The sequence below is a fragment of the Blennius ocellaris genome, assembly GCF_963422515.1.
Source record: "Blennius ocellaris genome assembly, chromosome: 18".
Classification (NCBI taxonomy): Eukaryota; Metazoa; Chordata; class Actinopteri; order Blenniiformes; family Blenniidae; genus Blennius; species Blennius ocellaris.
In genome coordinates, this window is record NC_137667.1 from 8736569 (window position 1) to 8761172 (window position 24604).

Consider the following 24604-nt stretch of genomic DNA (forward strand, 5'->3'; position numbering starts at 1 on the left):
AGCAACATCAGTTCTTTTCAGCAACCAGTTTATGAATGAACGAGAATCGAGGGGTTCCTACTTAAAAAAAAAATATCCATGAATGCAGTTTGGTTCAGATCCTTTTGCCTCTTCATTTAAACCCAAAGAGGCGTGGGGGGGGGGGGGGGGGGGGGGGTGTCAATCCATCATTTCCAGGAGCCCCTATTCTGCTTCAAAGTGTTCTCCTCTGCTGGTGAATAAATTTGGACCCAATCAGACGCTTTCCTGTTGGCGATACATGTTGGATCAGTCGCATCACATTACACCTGCCTATAGCTTTAGAACATGAATGTTTTATCAAGCCAACATCTGGTTAGGCAACAACAACAGTAGACAGCTCTTGAATCCCACTTCAGACACCAGGCGTTATTCTCTACTATCACATGAATTTAGTTTTCATCTTTTGACCGCTCCCTTTAGGGCCCGCACCACTGCGAGCTACCTGCCTCCATCTTCCCCATCTCCTGCCTCCTCTGTTAAACAAATCATCTCCATGTCCATCACTGCTCCTCCGACACATTTCTCTTCTTACCTGTCAAATGATTTCATTTCATGGTTTCTTAATGAGCAAGAAGCCTGAGCAAAAAAAAATTTTCTGTTGTATATCGAAGAGTTAAGATAAGAAAGTCACATCCAGCCTCATAGAAAAAAGTTCAAATCCAATCAAGGGCCTTTCCATGTGGAGTTTACATGTTCTTCCTGATAATCTGGTTTCCTCCAACAATTCAAAAACACACACATGGCCAATCTGTGACTTGAAATCCAAAGCAATGAGGCGTTAAAGTACAACACAGTTGAAAGGGTAAATGCATAGCATGCGAACTTGGTATTTCATGCACTTCTTGATATCAATTTGAATAATTACAGTATATATCGAACATGTGAGCACCAAAACGCATTCTGTATGGCCTTGTTCTGCAAGTTTTCGCCCACAGTTCCAAGACGTGAGCAGTTCAGTTCACTGTGTCTGCCCTATGAGGGACACTGATTCAAGATCAGCTGTAGACCAAACTTGGATGAGACAATAAATTGACAGATTTCTTTTTTTTTTAAGCCCATCAGGTGCATCCCTGCATAAACACCACGGTGGACATGAAGTACTATAGGACACCTGGCTATTTACTCCACTGGAGAAGTACAACTATCCAAATCGCCTTGCAGTCAACTGGAGACAATTAGAGGTCGTTCATTCCCTGGACTGCCGTTGCCCTACCAGGCTGAGGTTTATTAAAAAAAAAAAAAAGTGGCGATCTGCAATCCGTAAACGGACAGCTTTCAACTGTGATAAACACACCACTCTCAGGTGATGACAGGCGGGACTATTTTAAGCCAGCAGACCCCTTCATCCTCTTACCGTACCTTTGAGCTGCGGCAGCGGCGAGAGCTCCACCGGGGCGCTCTGCGTGCGGTACTGAGACGAGCCCTGGGATTTCCTCTGCTTCTGCGCCTTCCTCATGGACTTCCTCGTGAACCCGTCCACTTTCTCGGATGCGGAGATGGCCGACATCTTGGTGCACAAACTGATGAGGGCTCCAGACAAGCTACTGTATCCCCTGTGGGTCAAACTGCACGGTTTCCTCTTCTTGTTTTTTGTTTTTTTCCCCCCACCGTTTCACATCAGCATCAGATTGTGGAGCAAAGTGCTGAATCTCCGGTTAACATGATCCGACATGGCTGTGTTCATATGTGTTAGACTATATGCAGATAAAGCATTATTAATGTGTCTTTTTCAATGGGTTCACTCTTTTTATTTAAAAAAAAGAACCACACACACACACAAACTAGCGCTCACGACACCGCCCCGACATGTGATTAAAAAAAAACACGTTTCTAAAGATCTGCAGGGTTTAGATGCTTCCTTGCGATTGCAGAAGGTCTACTTGTTGCACAACCTACAAAAGACATTGTCGTTAAAAAGTTAGGTGGATGTGAACGCAGGCTGACAGCTTGTAGCATGTAGCTAGCCTGCTAAACCTAGCCGTTAACATGTAGCTGCTACGACAATATGCGCCAGTGTCGAGGGAGAAAAGTTGCAAAAGCTACTAGCCCCATTAAATTCGCGTTGTATTCTGATAAAAGGCGAACTCCGCTTCTTTAAACGTCGGTTTTCGTCCGAGTTGCACTTCCGTTGAGTGAATCAGGAAAAAAGAAAAGGGAAAAAAAAACTCCCTGCGATCGATGGAAGTTGGGCTTCGTTTGTCTACTCATATAGCTCAAAAAGTTAGCCGTGCTAGAGCGACCCGTGTCGCGGGTGCATCGTCAGCTGAATCCAGGGACACACCGTCGTCTTCACGGCCTCCAGAGGGACAGAGTCCTCGGCAAGATAACAAACTGCTGGACGTCGTGCAGAGCAGGCGGGCGCTCTGTCCGAGTGTGTCGGTCTGAGAGCGGTTCGCTGCCTGCCGAGCGCTGACAGGGGTACGTCAGTGACTGACGGGCCCGGCAGCCAATCAACGGCCGGGATTCAGGAGTGTGGAAAACTTTTTCAGCCAATCATTACGCAGAGAAATGCGGGGGCCGAACCTGTGACGTGCGAAAACAAACTGTGACGTTGTGCACTTGATTGACAGGAGGAAGATGTTTCTCAGCCTGACTTCTTATTCTATTAGATAATAATAATAATGATAATAATAATACTTTAAAAAAAATGAAACCTAAGGAAATCAAGTCAAAAGAAAAAGAGTCTGAAAGATCTCTAAACAATCAGACTTATTTGATTAAAGAAAGAATTATGAAAAGAAAAGTCAAAATACACACAAAATCACAATCAGGACAGAAAAAAAGTCCCAACTGTGTGGAAAAAAGTTTGACCCCTGAGATTTAAGATAGAAATATGAGACGTGTTACAATCCTATTCCCTCAAAACTGGACCAAATGTAATCAGCATGTAAAACTGATTACATCCGACTCCATTTACCGGTAGTAGTAATTGTGCTGTGTGAGCTTACCTTCAAGTTTATGAAATGGTTAGAGGAGGTGTGGAAGTTTTACTGCCATGCTTCCCTTCGTATTTGAATGATGTTCCCACATGCCTCAAATAAACTTAAATAAATAATAATAATTGGTGATATGTAGCAAAAATCGTGGCTTTCCAAATAAAGACATTTTCAAATGTGGGTCGCAATTCTGAAGGGGAGAAAAAAAAATCACAATTCTGAAATTGAAGTCACTTTAATGAGAAAAATATTTCCAAGCATTTCAGTGAGTGCCCTATAGTGGTATTTGTCCTTTTGTGTTTTATTCAAAATATGTATTTACAATCTAGAACGCCTAAGTTCAATGTAAACTACCAAACTGTAAAAATCCACCCTCAAAACATGTATTTTTTTAACAAAGAGATTAAAAAAATAAGTTTTCTTTAAAGGTTTCATTTAAAATTGGTTTTATGCTCCGACTGAAGTCATTTTTCATTGGAATTGTGAAATGGTTTGTGTCCACTGACATCCCTGAACAATACAAACCATGTCTGCAGTAAATTCTTTTCTTCTTCAAGCTGAAGATAAAACCTTTTTTTTTTTTTTTTATCTTCATCAGTGTTGCTTTTATGAAATATTTGTCTGAGGAATTACTTGATGCTTGGGATCTTGTTGAAAAAAAGGGAGGAAAAACATTAATTCTAGTGAAAGATTTCAATGATCTCAGACATTGAATTTAATGCTTTCATGACTTAAATGTAAAATTCTGAAGGGTTGAAATAATCCAGTCACCCAGTCAGTCTGAGGTGAATGGAGCGGTGTAGAAGATGTATGTAAAAGCATTTCAATGACATCTTGAAAACATTCAAAATTTATTAAACTTTTTGCATCGATTAAATACAAATAACCCAATTCTGATGGGCTTTTTTTTTGTACAAAATTAACAACTTTCAGTATTTGCTCGGAAACGGATGGACATCAACACCTTTTTAACTGATGATGAAAACTGTTGGAAAAAAACCCCCTAAAAAATGCAGAACTGCAGCATTTGTTATCAATATGTGGCAGGAGTCACTGCCGACTGGCTCTTATTCAATGTTCTAAAACAAGCAAATACAGACTTTAAAATGTACAGTCCTGTTAGTACTTTTCTTTATTTACAGTGAGGCTATTCACCGCTTCAACCGGCTGAACATATTTCATTAAAAGAGCATCTTGTATTAAATACTAGAGGGCCTCTTAAAATGGTCAGATCAGGGCAAAGGGGAGGATTAAACAAACTTTTAATAATCAATCAGAAAGTCTGCACAGGAAGAAAACGCGGGAAAAAAAAGCCAATTAAAAAAAAAAACCTGCTTCTGAACATCAAACTGCAGTATCACGTTGACATTTTTGCGAATGTTCTTGCGGCTTATAAATCTGGAATTTGTCTGAGCTTCTCCCTAAAAATATCCAACTATGGAAATAAAGTGTCTTGAAGGGAGTGTTTTATGTTTTACTCTTGAAGTTTTTTGGTGAAGTACATGGAGATCTTCTTCATGCTTTGAGGCGAGAGGACATTCTGTGGGGAAGAAGAAAAATAACAGTCAGTTGTAGCATTCCGTCTTAATAACTACATGAATAAGACAGCATAGCAAAGGAGAGACATAAATCAGAGTTGGTAAAAAATTCTCAAATACTTTTATTGCACTTCGAGACACTTGTGTAGAAAATGTTTTAAAAGTATATCAGAGTTATAAAGTAGAGGTTCTGAAATGTTGTCTAGTGCAAAGGTACTCAGAAATTCCACTTTAAGGTATTTGGCTGCATCTGATTTACGGTGGTAGAAATGTACTGCTATAATACACAGACAAATAATACATCATGTTTTCATGCATTGAGCATTCAAGTTCAACATGTTATCATGCAACCATTAGCAATGACTTTGGTCAGAATAGTACAGAATATACTCATTCAAAGTTTGTAAAGACGAGGAAGTGCAGACACCAGATACTTGTCTTTGCATGTGGATTAATTAATGGTAACAGGGAAATGCAGATGTATCCGTAAAAAGTCAATAACTTTAACTCACCGTTGACGCCGGGCTCTTCACCTCCTGTTTCTTGGAGGTTCTGGGACTTCTGGGGCTTCCTTGACCTTTCTTCATCTTCTGGCTCATCACCGACAGCCAGTTGATGGTTCTGGGAGAGCAGTTCTCTTTGTCAGTCTGTGTTGACGAGGACGGTGTGTTGCCGTCCTCAGAGTCCGTTTGCCCCGAGCTCTCCCTAGGGGGGCCACAGACCCCAGAGTGGGCCCGGCTCCTCTTGGCGGAGGGGTAGAGCTCGGCGACGCAGCTGCACTGCTTCGCTCCCTCGCAGCTCGGCGGCGACGCGTCCCCGGTTTCCAGCCGACGTTTCACCCGGCGCTCCGTGGGAGAAGAGGCGGTGCTGGCGGGGCTCTGGGGACGCGGGCTGAGGACCCGGCGGGACGGGGGGCTGTCCCGAGACGGGGACCCGTGGCCTGGAGATAACCACTGTTTGATGGAAGTCGGCGTGCTCTGACGGACGACGGCCGACTTGGCCTTCTGAGACTGGAGCGGTGACGAAGTGCTGGTGGGTAGAGGCAGGGCGGCTCCACTGGGGGCGCAGGAGGCGGCCTGAGGGGAGGTGAGAACCCCAAGACTCTCTTTCCTCTGGTCCTTGGCCGGGGTGGACTCAGCTCGGACCGGAGGCCCTGAAGAAGCAGTGCAATACAACATTAGTCCACACAATAAATAACACAATGGTGTCTTTGCTTTTTTTATATTTTGCCCTCCAGCCTGAACCAATACCAATATTCACTCCTCTCCCACCCGGAAATTTTATAGAAACACCTGGACACACTTACAGTTCCAATATAATGACTATACTTAAATATATCACTTTTGAATATGTTAATGTATTATTATACAACATTTGAAAGACATGTTAAAGAATAGATGCACTTGCTTTGGGATGTCCAATGAGATGACAGTGCCGGTAGAATAGTGTCCAAAAACACTCTTTGTTCAATTTTCATTTCTATGATATCAAAATAAATCCAGTGGATTTGTGCTGATATTATAAGTTTCATTTTCAAAATATCCTGGCAGGACACTGAAACCCAAGCCTGTGCGTGTATTATCTTCAAGATAATTCACCATTTAAAAAAAAAAAAATGCAGTTCATGTCTCGCGGGGCATTACAGGCTAAGATGTCAACAAAATGTGACTTTCTTTTCTAACCAATACTTGCTACTGACAGCTGGAATACGCTCCAATCTTGTAAAAACAGAGGATTAATACTTCATCCTATTAGATACTCACTTGAGACAGACGCAGGACGAGCCCAGCCAACAAGGTTAGCCTCTCCCACTGATGATGGAGCGCCATCCGCTTCCCGGTGAAGCCTCCAGATCCGCACAGTGTGGTCATCAGAGCAGGAAGCAATCTGTCAACAGAGAGCAGAGAGGACTGAACAGACTCATCGGAAACCTCGTCAGCAAAAGAAAAAAAAAATACTCAAATGTAGGTGAAGTATTAAAACAATAAGGTCAGGCTCCTCCCAACTTCTGAATGGTGAACATTAAAGATGCAGATACCAATTCTGTTTTGCAGATGCCCCCCCCAAAAAAAGCATTGAGGCATTGTTGGGTCACATAAATAAAGCTCCAATAGTGGGAAACAATTGTATCCAGAGTCAACGCCACGGATCTGATCCTAATGTCATTCAGATAGGATCCAATCTATTCAGAAACAAGTGTTCACATGATGCAATTTAAATCAGATCTGTTGTTAATCAGACTACTCCTGGTCCATGTAATTGCAGATAATGACTGTGACATGGTTGTGGGAAGACCAGACCGAACTCAGGAAGTCCCACAGAGAAACCTTGGCTCAAAGAAAAAAAACGAAACCCACTATATTTACCAGCTTATACAAACTGATGGGACTAATCACTGATGTCTAGTTTCACAATTATAATGAGATTTATATATACGTGTGAGTTAACATGTACTATTACAAAGTGTGATGTCATGAGGGGTTGCATCACAAAGGAAAACTATATCCACTCACAACAGTGAGGATTACAACCCATCATGGCAATGCGAAAGGACTACAAAGCCCATAATCAGGAGGGAAACAGTCCTGGTTTTACCTTTGTGAAGTCCGAGGGACACCAGGCGACAGACGTCACCTCTTCACTGTGGCCTTGCAGAATCACAGGGGCACGTTGAGGATCAGAGATCTGCAATGGACAAAAAGTTAGTGAATCTTCTGGCCATCATACAGCGAAGCTAAATCAGGATACTTCTGTTAGAACCAGATCTAACGACACGAGTGGGAGTTCACCTTCCAGATGTATGTGTTGTTGTCGCTGGAGCCGCTGGCCAAGAACTGGTCATCCGGGCTGAGCGAGGACTTGACATAGAACGAGGAGTTTTGGTGACCGCTGAACACCGACACTGTGGACACAAACAGGGGACTATTAATGAGAATGCACGGGTCAGTCTGACGCCAAATAAACCGGAATGCACTTCATCGCTGGAATATTGACAATATTAAATATTGTCAATATTCCAGTGACGACGTGTGTGAAAAGGCATCTCAAAAGGCCATTTTCAATCCGATTGCTTTTTGGGACACCGAAAATAAAACGTCAAGAATTTAAAACCCATTCATAAACATGTGTCAGCATTTCTTCTTTTTATTCCCGACACCCTGTTGTCTTCAGGGGTCTGCAACCTTTTTATTCACCAATTTGAATGTGTCTGAAGCTGCAAAAACATCTTTTACTTTTCGCAGAAAGTCAACACAGTTTCTAAACTTTCATGAGTAGTTTCACTATTACTTTTATTTTTATTAAAACGATTTACACTTTTACAGTTAAAGAGCTGCTGATATTTTATTATAGATCTTAAAAAAAAAAAAAAAGCTTGAATGAAAAGTACAACTACAGCAAAACATCAACCAGACAAACAGGATCATTTGGACAATTGAATATAATCTTGCATGTATAGACTTGTAATGAAATAATCAGACACAGCAGTATAAAAGCCTATTTGAATATTTTCATATGAGCTTTTGCCATTTATATCAAAACTATAGGTTATGTTATATTAACACACAATTTAACTTTGTTCTGATGCTTAAGTCTCACCATTTACATCTTAATGTGTGTATAAGCTCTATGTGTAAGTTAAAGCACAGGACATTAGACATGAGCGCCATCTAGTGTGAAATGAGTGTTACTTTACCCGGAGTTGATCTGATCCCACAAACGTTGAACATGTATATGTTGTCGTCTGTGCAGTTGCACATGACGTTAGACCTGGAGGAGTCCAGAACAAGTCCGGAGTAACCTGAAACGCACAGAAACTGCTCAGTCAGCATGTTTTGTTGTTATTTGTTTATCTAATGTTCACGACGTCGGCAGTGGAGAAGAAGACTAACCCAGTCTGGTGCGCATGCAGGAGCCGGGGTATGGGTACGTCTGCAAAGGCACAGGATCTTGACAGAACGCAGTGTAGTTCTTCCTCAGGTCCCACATCTTAATTACGCTAATTAAAAAAAAAACAAACAAAAACAATTTAAATGACTATATAGTTTCCTGGCTTTTCAAGTTGTTTCATTCTGATGATCTGGCAAGTTGGAGTGTGCTTGTACCCATCGACTGCTCCGGAGGAGATGAGCGTGTGCTCGTCCCGAAACAGGACGACTGTGACACTCTGCTGGCTGTCCTGCAAAAAGATCCAACACAGAAACGTCATTTATTCCACAGGTGGCGAGTATGAGTTTGATATTTCCTCCATATGATGCGAGATTGGCCAGGTTTCCAGGTGGGATCATTTCAGGTATACAGAGAAGACAAACACCCTTGTCCAAATTTTCCAAAAACTAAATATAGAACTGAAGGAGGAATATTTGAGGTTAAAATAGGAAAACCATGCAATAGATGTGTAGCAGATCACAGGATTGTCAAGGGTTTAGTTTGGAAAAAGCTTGACAACAAATGTTATTACATCCTCCCAGAAAAGTCACTGTCCTGCTGGATGAACTGTGGGAATATTAAAGCATGTCTTTTGTAACTGTCCGGTTATTACAAACTACTGAAGACAAATAAACATTTGTTACTTTTACAAGCTATAACAATGGAGATCAACAGTTTGTCACAAAAAAAAAGGTTCTGAGGAAACTCACCACGCTGGGAGCCATGCCGCGCATGCTGCCCCGCTTCTTTTTCATCCTGGAGGGGATGTTTGCTTCCGATCGGTTGTGAGCGCCGCTGATCTGCTTCACTTGTCTGTAGTAACCGTCTAAGAAGACAAATGTTGACATATGAGCAGGTTAATAACTGTGGGGGAGAAATCTGTAAAACACACAAAGCTTTACAACTCAATTTAAAAGAAGCTGAAGTCTTTCTCTACCTTTTTTGCTGCACCTGGTGTCCCAGACCATAATGTTTCCGTCTCTTGCCCCGGTGCAGAACACGGCTGAATTACAGAAGAAGAAAAAAAATAAAAATAAAATCAACAAATCAAACATCCAGCTGGTAAACCTGTGGCCCACACCTCGACGTGATGTGTACCTTTCTCATTTGGAGCGAACGCCACAGACTTGAGGCTGCAGAGGTGGCCCTTGAAGCTGCCGAGCAGGTCCCCAGACTTCACATCCCAAAGGCGGGCCATCTGGTCACCTGCAGCAGTCACCTGAAGGAAAACACAAAGATCAGAAGATGGGGCCCCAAAAGAAAGGAAAATCTGCTTGATAGATGCATCCCGATGATCTAAAAAAAAACCTAAAAAGTGGACTCACCAGCTGAGACTCCCCCGGTACCCAGGCAATGTCAAACACTGCATTCTCGTGAGCTAACCACTCTGCAATGTTCACACACATAATTAGACACTTTGCAATGATACAACACACTCCTGTGAATTTCCAAATCACACACCCCCCTCAATTACCTTTCAGAAGTGGCTGCTCGCGGCTCTCTGTGTTGTATATCCGAACGATCCCCTCCTCATTGGCCACTGCCAGCACATTCTGCAAGTTCCCAACTGAAAACATGGAAACGGCAATTAAACACAGATATTACAGCTTCTTACTACTTTCAGCTGATTAAAAAAAAAGTACTACCAGAGGAGAAGGCTAATCCAAATGGTGGCACAGAGTCGCCCAGGTTCCCATAGGAGATGTGTTCATCGTGTCGGACGCACTTGTAACCTTCCAGGAGAGAGCTCAGAGGGTATGTGGAGGGTGGATCTGCAGGGCGGGCTGCAAACATCATACGTGAAGACAGCAGAAGATTCAGTAACACAATTTATGACGGACTGATTTACATCACATTTGTGATATTTTATCGGTTACGTCTTCGTACATTGCCATTTTCATCTCTAAAATGAGCTGATTCACAGAAGTGGGAGTAACAAATTAGGAATACATTATTGTAATTGTGTTTTTATTTTTTTAGGTAATTGTAAAAAAAAAACAAGTACATAATTGTAATCATACTCAAGTACAACTCCTTAAACATGTAATCTACTTAGATCATCATAAGTGGTTACTGAGCAAACCAAGTTTTTTTTACATTAACTGATTATCTGCAGTTTGGTAGCCAATGAATTAAATTATTTAACAGATAATGTTGCATTAGATCCGCATGCTTTAATCAATAATGCTGCAAATAGATTGACAATGAGGCCAGCTAATGACAATGAGGAGTTATCAATGTCTAACTTTGAGAATTCTCCAGCCAGAGTAAAGTCGATGAAGCACGCTAACAGTAGTTGTAATGGAGGACAAATATCCACTACTCTTTCAGCCTCTTCTTAGATGGAGCATTGCAATGGAACGTTGCCGTCACCCACGGTTGAAACTGTAACTGTAAGAGCTTCAGGTGATTATAATAAAATGAGTTAAGCGAACACGCTCAAATCAACCACCAGCAGCTGCAGACGTCTGCCCTCAGCAGAGAAAATATTTAATACAAAGCAGTTTTCTCACCGTTTTGCCTCCGTCTGCCCACTCCTCTGTCGATTATGGAGCGGAAAAGCATCCCTGCTCTCCAACAAGACACGATCTTGAACAACAGTTAGTAAAAAAGTAAAAAGAAACTTTCGTCTGATGGCTTTGGCGTGACTCCCTTTTCCGATCTTTGTCTTCCCGCGAACTGATCTATTCAGTAGAAAGACTGAATCCCCCGCGAAAATTACGTCTCCCGCTGTCATTGGTCGAAAGGGCAATGTCACTTCCGCTTCCGGGTTCTTTATGCCGCGCTGAGTTTGTTTCCTGTTTAAATCAACGACCCTCTGTTCAACAGATCTGCAACATTTACCACTTAGAATGAGCATTTTTTTCTCACTTCCTGACACATAAATATGGATTAAGTACGATCAAATAAATTAAAGTGTTTCTGAAACCAATATACCATAATAAAGAATTCCTGACATGTTATAATCAACAATTCAAGGAATTTAGCTTTCACTGTTATATTTTGTTGTTTGGCGAAATGTTCCTGTATGGAACCAACAAAGAACGAAAGCAAGGTCGAATCTGGACAGGTCCTACACACACACACACACACACACACACACACACACACACACACACACACACACACACACACACACATTCACCTTCACAAGCAGTTCAGGGCCATCATTTAATCTCCCTTGCAAGTTTTTGGATAGTGGGAGGAAACCACACACTCAAGCACGGGATAAAGTAGATAGAAAATGGATGGATGATATCAAATTGTACAATATACATATTGCGTGATATTCTGACAATATACAAACTGAAAGAACAACATTGTCCCATGCAACCACACTGTGTGGATTCAAATTAACAGAATTTCAATGAAAAGAGAAGAGATGAATCGGGATTGATTCATAAAAACAACGGAACAATAGGAACATTTTCATTATCCAAAAATCCAGGGAAAACTATCACAAATATAAAGGCCAACAAAACACAAATGTATATTGTAAAATATGATGCAGGTCAATTCAATACTCTGCCATATGCTATGAATTAGTTTAACGCTCGGTTTATGATCATATAAAGATAAATACTCAACTTAAATTAGCTAAAAATAAACTGTTGAAGATCGTCAGGCATTCGAAAGAAGCGTTTTATTGTGAAAAACTCCAGGCCGGAAATTGCCGGCCCGCTGTCGCAGAAGTGTACAGTGTCACGCTCAGATGTTCATGGCTGTTTTAAAGTATTTTAAGTGATAACCAGAGATAAAATGTCACTTTCCACCGCCCGCTCCTTCCTCTCAGAGGCTTGTTATGGCGAACAGGAGCTCGACGCGAACTCCGCTCTCATGGAGCTGGACAAAGGTTAGCTGCCGTGCTAACGAGTTAGCGTGCGGCTCATTGACTCTGCCTGTCGGTTATTGTGTGTTTCTCGGTTTGCGCGAGTTAAAAGTTTGATTGTGTCTTCAGGGCTGCGGTCGGGGAAGCTGGGGGAGCAGTGCGAGGCGGTGGTCCTCTTCCCCAAACTGTTCCAGAAGTACCCCTTCCCCATCCTCATCAACTCTGCTTTCCTCAAGCTGGCAGACATCTTCAGACTGGGGTAAGAAAAGGCTCCCTCACTTCATCTGGCATGATTTCAAATTAATAGCAACAGGCGACAGTGAAAGCTAGAGACTACATTTAACATTACTTTTGCAGAATTTGGTACATGCACTGGCTATTTAGCAGAAGTGGAATACATTCTGAAAATGTATGCACTCAGGTAGAGTCTGTTACTCAGTTACAAGTAAAGGTTGTCTGTTGAAAATGAAAAGTTAAGTCTACAAAACTAGATATTTTAAAGGAGCAGTCAGTATGGTTGCACGCTACATCATGACTTTGTTATTGTGTTGTTAACATCTGCAAGAGGCACCCTGCAAAAGAGTCTGAGCTGCGATAAAGCATGTTTGCAAGAAGCACGCTCTGCAAATCGAAAATGACAGGATTAACATGAAAGAAAAGTTGGAATATACACAGAAATTATGTGATTTCATTTATTTGAATTTAAATGGTTTGACAGCATGGTGGAGTTGTGGTTATGTGACAAACGATGTGACACATGCATACTGTCTGTGTGTATTTATCTATACACACACACATTGAGACTGGTGATCCATCATGATTGTAGAATGTCTGTGTACTTTAGGAAGTTTGACTATACTTATTGCCTTAAAATGTGTAAATAGATTCTGAAGTGTTTTATGTGCAAACCATTAGTATTAATGTCAACCGGTTACTACCTTTTGTTCTTTGTATGTGGACTGCTGAACATTTGAATTCCCCTCTGAATTAATAAAGTGTCTATCTGTCGCAATACTGTTCTAATTATAAACAATTACTACATTTCTGTGACAAGCGAGAGCTATTTGCAGAGATTTACTCTTCACTAAATACTTTAAAGTACCAGGTTTGGTTACGATTTTATAGCGAGTTTATTTACACAGAACATATTTCTGCTTTTTCTTTGTCAGCAACAACTTTCTGCGTCTCTGCGTGCTCAAAGTGACTCAACAGAGTGAGAAACACCTGGAGAAGATTCTCAACGTGGACGAATTTGTGAAGCGAGTGTTTTCGGTCATTCATAGCAACGATCCTGTGGCGAGGGCGATCACTCTGAGGTGAGGGTTAAAACGGAAGAAGTGCGCAGTGACGTTCCGAGGAACTAAACCAAACCATATTTGTGCACAGGATGCTTGGCAGTTTGGCCTCCATCATCCCCGAACGGAAGAATGCCCACCACAGTATTCGCCAGAGCCTTGACTCTCACGACAACGTGGAAGTGGAGGCTGCGATCTTCGCCGCTGCGAGCTTCTCTGCACAGTCCAAGTACGTCACCAGTTAATGCAAACTTGGCACATAAAGCCCGGTCTCGATATGAACTGTTGAAAAAGTGATGAGCACAGCACTCTGCAGCTGGAAGATTTACTGTTTGATTTAATTCAGTGAGGGAAAACGTCTCCATTTGAACATTTCTGTTCATTATTGTCATGCAATTCTTTTCAAGTTTGGCTTGAAATATAATAATTATTCTTCTGTACTTTCAAACTTGCATTCTCCTTGTGCTTTAATGAATAAGTCTCATATCGATGTATGTCAGTGGTTTTCTGTATTATGAACGTTCGTTTCACCGTTTTTATGTTGCAGAGATTTTGCGGCGGGAATTTGCAACAAAGTCAGCGAAATGATTCAAGGTAAAAAAAAAAAAAGATTCATTTCTAATGAAAATGTCACAGATCATCCTGAAGGATACAACTCTCAAATATTAAAAGCTTGACGATAAGAATGTCTGATCAATATTTCATTTCCTCTCCCAGGTCTGGACAATCCAGTGGAGCTGAAGCTGAAGTTGATCCCCATGCTGCAGCACATGCACCACGATGCCAGCTTGGCCTCCAGCAGCAGAGAGCTCCTGCAGGACCTGGTCAACTCTTACCCCTCCACCCCGATGGTCATCGTCTCTCTGCACACCTTCACGCAGCTGGCCGCCTCGTCCCTCATCGACATCCCCAAGCAGGTATTCTCACGTCAGTAACCATGAACGTTAACCACAACGCCAATGTCCAGTCCAGCTGTGGTTTGCATGTTTCAATCCCTTGTTGCTGTTGACATGTTGCTGTTGACATGAACAATTTGAAAGGAAAGTGGAAAAGAAAGGAAACAAAGGCTCTTACTCTATTGGTTTGTGTTTAAATAAATATTTTTGTTTGGCTTGATTTTCTTTTCTCTGCCACATGTTTCAGTATCCAATCCTTCCCGTTGAAAATCCCAAACAAACGTTTATGTTTTGTTTCGATTGTCACAGTTGCAGCTTCTCCTTCAGTACCTGAAAGACGACCCGAGAAAAGCAGTGAAGAGACTCGCAGTGAATGACCTGAAGCTCCTGGCTAAAAAAGCTCCTCACCTGTGGATCAGAGAAAACACTCAGGTGGAGATTCATATTTGCATTCCACAGTCGTTCTGACCAAGGTGGAACAGTTGAAAGTAATCTCATTACTTTATTCTCCAGACCCTGTGTGAATGTGCTTTGGCCGTCCCGTACAACAGCTTGAAGCTGGGAATGCTGTCTGTCTTGTCCACCCTCTCTGGAACTATTGCCATCAAACAGTATTTCAACAACATGACCGGTAGAGTTTGTTTCCTGCAGACCTTTTTTTTTTTCTCTTCTGCCTAATCTTGCCGTGTCATTCCTGATCTGCCGCCTTGTAAACTTTGATTTCCTCAGGTGGCTCTTCAGTCCCTCCGCGGCTCACTGACCTGGTTAAACTGGCTCAAGAATGTTGTTACCATAGCAACCTGGCCGTGGCGGCTCACGGGGTCATCGTGCTCTCCAACATTGCCATTTCATGTCCGGAAAAAGGTTGGCTGAAGTGTTTTCGTGCCTGTGGAAGAGGCCGTTTGCTCCCATGTGAGACTGCTTTTGACCCCTTTGTGTGTGTGTGTGTGTGTGTGTGTGTGTGTGTGTGTGTGTGTGTGTGTGTGTGTGTGTGTGTGTGTGTGTGTGTGTGTGTGTGTGTGTGTGTGTGTGTGTGTGTGTGTGTGTGTGTGTGTGTGTGTGTGTGTGTGTGTGTGTGTGTGTGTGTGTGTGTGTGTGTGTGTGTGTGTGTGTGTGTGTGTGTGTGTGTGTGTGTGGTCCCTCCTTCAGATGTGGTGCAGCTGGAGCAGGACACGGTGTTGGGAGTGGAGTCGCTTCTGATGCTGTGCAGCCAGGACAGCAGCCCCAGTGCTCAGGCAACACTCAAAGTCAGACACCATTCTCTCATTTATCATGTCTTAATAAATGCATCAAAACTATCCCTTTCTTAGTACAGTTAACAGTTTGTGCTCATGCTTTCAATTTCAAATGCGTATTTCTTATTTTATAGTCTGCAACTGTCACGAGTGTTGCATTTGTGGTTTTTTGTTGTTGTAATGTTTTGTTTTTGGGTTTTTTTTGTTTATCATTGTGTCTATTCCGATTAAATGTATTTTGTAAAATGTGCAAATTCCATACAGTTTGACCCCAGATTGACTCAAACTATGAATAATCTCACTGTGAAGCAGGAGCACTAATCACATGAAACGGTTGACAAGATGTAAATTTTATTGAAGTTAATTTACTGGATTTGTAAAACCTAAAATACAAGAATTAACTCAAACTAGAAGTGGCCTATAAATTCTTCTTTACAGTAATCCAAGGACATATAATCTGCTGCTTATAGCATAGAAATCACAATGAGCTGTAAGCTGAAGTGTGGTCGCTTTTTAAAATCGGTGAAGTCACAAAAATGAAAAACTGCATGACTTCCATTTGAAATCGAAACATATTTTTCCAAGAGAAATATATCTCATTCCCTCGCAGCCATATTGACACTTCATCTGAAACGGTGCTGCAGTTTATCAGCGGTGTTACAGTGGTCCCTCCCTCCGCAGACGGCGCTCACCTCGCTGGTTAAGCTGCTGAAGAGTCGACCCCACCTCAGCCAGTCTGCCGTGGAGTTCCTGCTGGGTCAGCTCCACCTGTCCTGCGACTCCTCTCGCGTTCTCATGTGCCACGCTCTGTCGGCCATCGCCACCCACCTGCCCGTGCTGGGCGACGGCATGCTGGGAGACCTGGTGGACCTGTACCGAGTGGCCAGTCCCTCGTCCACCGACAAACAGCAGGAGCTCCTGGTGAGAGAAGCAGTAATATTATGACCAGACGAAGTCAGCAACAGGGTGTCAGATTATCCAGGTTATATGTTCGGTTGGATATATTAGGCAGCAGGAGGCGCGTTGACTGAATAAAGCTTGCATAGGTGTTGGTTAACATATTCCCATCAAGCCTCTCTGGAATGGATGGACAGCTATGATCACAGTGGAGCACAACCAGAGAGATTAATATTGACATCTGATTGAAGGATTCAGTGGAAATGACTAATTCAATGTGTCAATTTTTCGTTCAATGGTTCTGCAGTAATGTCAGGTGATGCATTGTTCAAATGTATTTAAAATAACTACCGACTTACCATTATCCATGAAACCAATAATTCCAATCATATATAGCCAATGTCATTGAGTTCTATGTAGTAATGTCTATTTGACTGCTCGTATTTAAACAGGCCTCCAAAGCAAGTCATTGCAAGTTTCTCCGTTGGCTAGTTTTTGTTTTATGTACCTTGGATGCCGTCCTGCTGCAATCAGGGTCCCCTACAATTTCCTTTTATTGGGAAAGTGATGATATTTGGTAACTTGTGCATGTCTTTCTGTTTTGTTTTTTTTCAACCTGAATATTGTCATTTTTAACAGTGACGTAATCAAAGATTTAAAAAAAAATAAAAACTTGGGAATGGTGCTGCTTGTGCAGGATTTCTAGAATTTGACAGAATTATGGAAATGCACGGTCTACTAATGCTCCAGTCAAAGCATGTAACTGATGGATTCCACATTATGACGCTAAACATTTAAAGGACTATTTTTTTGGCTGATTTCACAATATATTGTGGACAAATAATGGGTGTAAAATGGTGCAAAAACCATAAAAACAAATTTTTTTTAAAGATCCAGTGAGCCATAAATCATATTTGAACAGACTCTGAAGCCATAAATAGTAAAATCTGTATAATTCTGGTTGCTTTCATATTACTTAGCAGTTAAATAAGCAGTCATTTTGAGAAAAAAATGGTAATAAATAAGATAGAAGCAACTATAACCTGCCATAAATTCACTTTTTAGAGATTAAAAAAGCGATTTGTGGAAGCAGATCATCAGTGTAGTAAAACACAGTCAAGATTTACTTAGAAAGTTGACATGGCGGGTTTATAATGCGTAACCCATATTGTGAGCAGGATAAAAAGCCTGAAGGATTTTCTGTATGTCTGTTTTTCTAGTTTCATCCCTGTGATTTCCACAGGTTTCCCTGGCAACAGTGATCTTTGTTGCTAGTCAGTCGTCTCCGTCGGCCGAAGTAAAAACTGTCATCAAGCAGCAGCTGGAGAACGTCGCTAACGGCTGGACGGTGTATCGAATCGCTCGCCAGGCCTCCCGCACGGTGAGTAAATAATTGTTTGGGTTTTTTTTCCCCCCTCATCCCCAGAAAGCTGGTAAATATCACCGCTGTGTCGTTGATCCGCAGGGATGCCACGAGTTCTCCAGCGAGCTGTACCAGTGCCTGCGGACCCGCGTGGCGTCGGAGCATTTCTACTTCTGGCTGAACAGCCTGAAGGAGTTCTCCCAGGCCGAGCAGTGCCTGAGTCACGTGGAGGACGGAGACTACAGCGGAGCCATGGGCGCCATCGCGGAGGCCCTGCGCTCCTACCAGAAAGGCATCGCCTCGCTCACGGTCAGTGAACTACCAGGGAAACGAGACGGAATGGTTGGAGCTGCTCAGGGAGTCGTTTGGGAGATGTTGAGAGACGCTTCTGACAGAGGAGACCGTCCATCTCCCCTCTCATCCATTGTATTCAGCTTATTGTCATGTTAGTGGACTGTAGTGTAACACCTGATGCAATTTCCACATGTAATTTTATAATGTGAGCGACGAACCTTTTACACTTTAAAGCAGTTTACTTAAACGGTTTGCATAACGATGACTGACACACTTTATAAAGACTGTCAGATGCTAATTGAATACAAGATTTTATAAACAACAATACTCTGTGATGTCTTGATGTAAAATCTAAAGCACATGAATATTCTTATGTTCAAACCTTTTTTAAATTTAATAAACAAATTAATTTTTGTATAAGGAGAGTTTAAAATTGAAAGTTTTGTAAGATTAAAACACACAGATTTGGAGTTCAATGTTTGAATAGAAATTAATATTTATTTGTGGTATTTTGTCAAATTAAAAAACAAAACTATATATATATATATATATATCACTGTGCAAAGTGTGAATTTGCCTTGGAGCAGTCGGGTCGTAAACCTTTTATCAGAAAAGAATTTGTCATCACCAAATCTGACCGAATGAGTGCGAGCACGTTGCCTAGCAACCACGTCTCATCTCTTCTCGTCTGCCTCCTCGATGCATTGCATAAAATCAGGTCAAAACTAAAATCGTGTTGAAAACGTAAGAGAACACACTAATACCACAAACAGGAATGGACACGCATTGCTCGTGTCTGTAGTTACATTTTTAAGATAAAAATAACAATCTTGAAACGTAATGATATAGATGAAATAGAGTTGGTTAATAAAACACATTTTATATGGTCCTGTGGCTTTCAACCTAAATGTACTACATGGTGTGAGACAAATATTTTGCTTGTAGAAAACATGAGGCTGGACGTATACATTTAAGTCCAAGTTTCTCAAGTGGCTCCTTGAGAAAATGTGGCCTTCAATGCACTTGGTTCGAGCCCCTTTTATATCCATGGAGAGCTGCTGTGTTTTGTCTGGTCACTCAGTCACTATGAGTCAAGGATTCTTTTCATCAGGCTGGCCTGGCTGCTTTTGGAGTCGAGTCGACAGCATCTCAAGCCACCGATGTCATGAATTCAACTTGACAGGCAGCGCAAGCCTTTTTTTGCTCACCCCCCCGTGTTTAACTGTGGCGTCCACGTCCATTTGTCTCTGGCTGCAGGCGGCCAGCACTCCTCTGAGCCCGCTCACCTTCCAGTGTGAGTTCATTAAGCTGCGGATCGACACCCTGCAGGCCCTCTCGCAGCTCATCTGCACCTGCAACAGCCTGAAAACCAGCCCCCCTCCCGCCATCGCCACCACCATCGCCCTCACGTCGGGAAACGAGCTGCAGCGGTGCGGCCGCATCTCCATGCAGGTAACACATCACTGAAGAGTTTTGATTTAATTACATTGTATTCACAGCAGAACTGATTTGACTGTTTTCTAAACTAATGTAGTTATTTGGCTGTGAGAAATGAGGAGGAAGGGGCCACTCGGTCCAACATTGCTAACTACCATGCTTGCATCAATCAAAACGTGTTTCCTCGCAGAGAAAACACCTTTATTTATGAGAACCTTCGTGCTCCCATGAATAATTCATCGTCCTGTAAATGTGATTCTCTTACTGCTGGAATACATTGTTGTCTCGATGCTGCTCTTTTGGTACAGAAAACCTCAACCTGTGGTCCATTATACGACACACAGTCACGACCCCATAACAGTATTTTTAATCAGCAAAGCAGCATTGAGCCATTTGGAGAGAATCTCTGTATGATGAAGATAAATGTAGAAAATAGCTCTAAACGTAGGGCTTTTAGCCTTCGGCTTTAATCATGTCACTTCTCTACCTTTCTGTCATGTCCTGTCGGTTTTGATTTACTGCTCTTTATGATCAAAGTTTCCCCCCCCAATAAATGGTTTGAAAGGACGGTGACGTACCGTGTGGTTCAGCGTGGAGAAGGATCTGTGCGTCCGGGAGGAATAAATGTGCTCCAGTGTGGTGGGTCATAGAATAACTGCCATTCTTTTCTCTCTTTGCAGATGAAAGTGTGCATGGATGAGTTCAGAAGTCTTGCTGCTCGCTACGCCGATTTGCACCAGTCCTCTTTCGATGCCGATTACGCCACACTTCGCAATGTGGAGCTGTATCCTTGACCACGGAGTCTTGTCGGTAGTCTTGTCGACTCTGCTCTGGTTTGTTTTTCCCTCAACTGTCTGCACAGACAACAACAGAGCTGTCTGCTTGTCTCCCATGTAATCGAAGCTTTGATACTGGATCCGCAGACAGCCAGGTGAGAGCGCCACTTCCTGTCAGGAGCTTTATTTACATGATCCTCATTCAATTAAAGATGACCACTACTGATCTACCAAACCAACAAAAACGACAAGATACTACAACTTTTAATACTACTAGAAGAAATACTGTTACTACAGCTACTACTTCAATGGCTACTACTCCTACAAAAATAACTACTACTTCAGCAAACCTACAACTAATACTATCAGAACAAGTGCAAAAAATATTACAACGGCAAAGATAGCAACAACAGCAGCAGCTGCCACAACACCACTACTACAAGTACTACAACCGACAACAATACCAACCAATGGTGACAGCTGCTCCTGCTGCTACTACTTCAGAAGAAATGACAATGAAAACTACAATACCAGCACCTGTTGCCATTACTAGTACAATGACGACTACAACCAAAACAACAGCTACTCGTTATTGAATAACAACAAAAGCTATAACAGCGACGGGCACTACAGTACTACATTGATAATAAATACTACTACAATAGCATTAACCTAAAAGGACATGATGTGTGTTGGTGTTACTGGAAACCGACTGCCGCATGAGAGCTGATGGACAGTAAACACTACAACCGCTTCGTCAACAACTCCAACTGCAACTAAAGATCCAACACATGCATGCCACATTTCCCACAATTCATAGCGCTAAGTAAGCAAAGATTGTCCTCCATTCCTGACTGGTGTACATCGTTCTAATCCACGACCCCGGATGACATTTCAAACACATCGTCTTTATCCTCTAATCCAGTTTTCAGGAGTACGGCACCCTGGGCTCGGTCCAGACGGAGAGCGAATACGAGCGGCGCATGATGTCGGTCTTCAACCGCGTGCTGGAGGAGGTGGAGGGCCTCGCCAAGAAGCACCCTCCCGTTTCACACCTGGTGAGTCTGACATTTATCTGAGCAATCGGGGTCGCCTATGAAAGAGAATTAAAAGTGATTTTTTTTCTTCAATGCAGTGGAAAGCAGAGTGTGAATCTGTGTTCTTGTGTTTCAGCACACAAGTTGTCTGTGTGACGCCGTCATAGCTCTGCTGAAAGTGCCGCTGTCTTTCCAGAGATATTTCTTCCAAAAGCTCCAGTCTACCAGCATCAAGGTAATTGCTTTTTCTAATCCCGTTGAACAGAAGCGCACAGCAAAAAACATGTAATATCTTAAAGCATTACCAAATAAGAGTTCACTCAATATGATGGAAAAAACACATTTTAATCAATTTTTTGGCTGAAATTAAAATTGATACTGCTGGTCATGTCAAATGATCAAATAGGGAATGTTGATGATAAATAAATTGTCATTTCCATTTTATTTTATACGATAAATTTTTTTTCAGTCTGATTCTCTGTGTTTTCTGATTGATTGAAAACTTGTTGAATTTAACACTAACTACAGAAAAAGCAGGGGGAGAAATCAGTTGCAGATTATGTATAAAGACTTAGAAGATAATAAACTTGTATTTGTTGATACAACAATGCAGAAGGTTTTTGATTCCCACTGAGGTTCACCCAGGTGTGTGTTCACCTCTCCCCAGCTCGCCTTGTCTCCGTCGCCACGGACGCCGAGTGAGCCGATCCCCGTGCAGAACAGTCAGCAGCTCACTCTGAAGGTGGAGGGCGTGGTGCAGCACGGCTCCACCCCGGGGCTCTTCAGGAAGATTCAGTCCGTCTGCCTCAACGTCACCTCGGTCCTGCAGAGCAAGACTGGGCCCGACTACAAGGTGCAGAGACATTTCATCTGGGTTTTTATTGTCCAATGACCCCCCCCCCCCCCCCCCCCAAAAAAAAAAAAAAAAAAATTGTCTCTTCTGCTCCATCATCAAATCAGATCTTATCCGATTATCATGCAAGTGACCGTGTTTGGTCGTTTCTTATCCAAGAGGAAAAGTGTAGCTGTGTCAAACACTGATGGTTTAGTAGGAAGTTAAACACACATAGGAGCTTTTGAAATTTTGAAGAACTGTGCAAGAATTTCCAATCTTTTTTCAAATATCTTGAAATAACCTCAATCAAAAACCGCAATACACATTGAGACGATTGTCCCCCGAAGGATTATTTGCAATAAGCAAGCGCAGCTTGACTTTCTGATGTTTGTTTCTCACTGCAGATTCCACTGGAGGCCAAAATGAATGAGATCGAGCAGCGCGTCGAACCTCACAACGACTACTTCAGCACGCAGTTCCTGCTGAATTTCTCCATCCTGGGCACGCACACCGTCACCGTGGAGGCCTCGGTGGTGGACGAGAGCGGCATCGAATGGAAGACGGGCCCCAAAACCACCGTGTCCGTCAAGTCCATGGAGGATCCGTACTCCCAGCAGCTCCGCCACCAGCTGCAGCAGGGTGGAGCGCAGCCGGCCCCGCAGAGGAGCGCGTACACTCGCTTCTAGTCTCCGGGCTCCAGCCTCTCTAATTGTAAACTTGACTCCTTTTTGTCCATTTCAGTTTGTACATAGTTTTTTTTTTTTTAACAATTAAAAAAATTCAAATGTGTCTCACGTTCTGTGATTTAATTTATGTTTGATTGACCAACTGGTCAATCAATGTTCATGTTTGTCAACCTGTAGCATTTTTTTGCATTTAGAGGAAAAAGGAACATAGAACAGAATGTTCTTCTGTAGCTGGACCACTTAGTTCCTCATCAATGCAGTAGCACAGAAAGCCAGATGGGGGCAGAATATTGTCATTAACTGAACATCAGTGTCTCAGGAGCCCGAAAGTCCATCCAGTTGAAGGTCATGGGGGGATTAGAATTGATCGGTAGAGTCAGAAAGTCACCAGACCATGAGGGCAAAAATACAGTCACAATATCAGAGTCCTCAAATGACATCAAATGCCTCGATGTGGAGGGGAACTTGAGAGAAAACCCTCGACACACCTACACCCTCTCCACAGGAACACCCCCAGTCTGAACTCAAAACGAATATCTGAGATAAAGCGAAACACATGCATTGACTTTCAAAGCTTTTCGTTGGTTGATGATAAAATGTGCAAATGACTGTCAACCAGGATCGAATCCATGTTGGTTCCAGTATAAAAGTCATGAGATCAGGTCCTAAAATAAATACAATAATTTGTTTGTTGCTCATAAAGTGATAAAATGTCGGCTCTTCACAACAGAGAGTTTGTGTAGTCAGAGACGGTGAGATTACCAGAGCATAAAGAATAAACATTTAGAAAGTTCCCCTGTGCCTTTCCAGAATCAGAATCTATCTATCGAGCTATCTATTGATTGATCGATCAGTCTGTCTAAAAGAAAAAAATGTAAAGATGCATAACCTGCAAATAGATTCATAAAATAAACATACACGCAAATATTTAATACATGAGCCGAGGTACAAGAGTAAAATATTTTTAATGACACTTCTTTTGATAGATTCATCTTGTTTGTGTTTTGGTGCTTCGTTTGTTTAGTTGTTTTTTTGTAACACACTGACAGGAAAAATGCTCAGTCACAGAAAGGATACTAAGAAATATACATTTAGTTACAGTACCTAAATGTATTGTATACATTTTTGGTATACTGAATAATAACAAAAGTTAAAACACCTTAAATCATTAAACTATTCAAAGTCTTTGTTGATGTGTGTGAGTTTACCTCAAAACACTAAACAGTGGTATATAACTTTAGTTCACACAGCAACATATTCCCGAATGTTACACACATTTTTACGTGCTTTTTGTGTCAGCACTCCCAAAGGTGCAGGACTAGTTACCCTAGGAAAAAAAGGGCCAAACAAACAAATAAAGAAAGAAACACATAAAGAAAAAAAGGGCCAAACAAACAAATAAATACATAAATAAATAAAAGAATTAAACAGCCGCGTATTACAGTAATCTTTGCGCCTTCACACTAGGCAGGCACAAGAATAAAAACATATTGATTATATATGACATACTGGCGTGCTCGTGCGTGTGCGCTTGGAGGCCTTTATTGTGAAATCGGACCGGAGGTGTGGCAGGCTGCCCTGCCGCCCCTTTTATTTTGAAGA

The 24604-nt window shown here is 42.1% G+C and overlaps 3 protein-coding genes across 3 annotated transcripts in view; 1 reads left to right on the forward strand and 2 right to left on the reverse strand.

Moving 5' to 3' along the window:
• Positions 1-2379, reverse strand: part of ppp2r5a (protein phosphatase 2, regulatory subunit B', alpha isoform) — a 46435-nt gene extending 44056 nt beyond the window's left edge. The window contains exon 1 of the mRNA XM_080514407.1: positions 1381-2379. Coding sequence (XP_080370533.1) covers positions 1381-1528 — 148 coding nt within the window. The 5' untranslated portion in view covers positions 1529-2379. The remainder of the gene's footprint in view (positions 1-1380) is intronic.
• A 2052-nt stretch (positions 2380-4431) lies between these two features.
• On the reverse strand, positions 4432-10987 carry dtl (denticleless E3 ubiquitin protein ligase homolog; the record flags this gene model as incomplete). The annotated part of the gene is made up of 15 exons (XM_080514010.1): positions 4432-4497; positions 5008-5648; positions 6259-6382; positions 7091-7180; positions 7285-7397; positions 8190-8294; positions 8386-8492; positions 8599-8672; positions 9133-9248; positions 9360-9425; positions 9521-9641; positions 9748-9809; positions 9897-9989; positions 10069-10206; positions 10936-10987. The coding sequence occupies 15 exons, from the start codon at positions 10985-10987 to the stop codon at positions 4432-4434; spliced, it is 1968 nt and encodes a 655-aa protein (XP_080370136.1).
• Positions 10988-12144: 1157 nt separating this feature from the next.
• Positions 12145-23032, forward strand: ints7 (integrator complex subunit 7). Its single transcript, XM_080514374.1, has 20 exons — positions 12145-12275; positions 12381-12510; positions 13421-13567; positions 13638-13775; positions 14094-14140; positions 14264-14463; positions 14752-14874; positions 14956-15073; positions 15172-15306; positions 15592-15689; positions 16359-16598; positions 17818-17955; positions 18040-18246; positions 19489-19683; positions 20349-20452; positions 20531-20599; positions 21370-21502; positions 21618-21716; positions 22149-22334; positions 22721-23032. Exons 1-20 carry the CDS (start codon positions 12182-12184, stop codon positions 23000-23002), a joined length of 2883 nt encoding a protein of 960 aa, XP_080370500.1. The 5' UTR covers positions 12145-12181; the 3' UTR covers positions 23003-23032.
• Positions 23033-24604: the final 1572 nt, after the last annotated feature.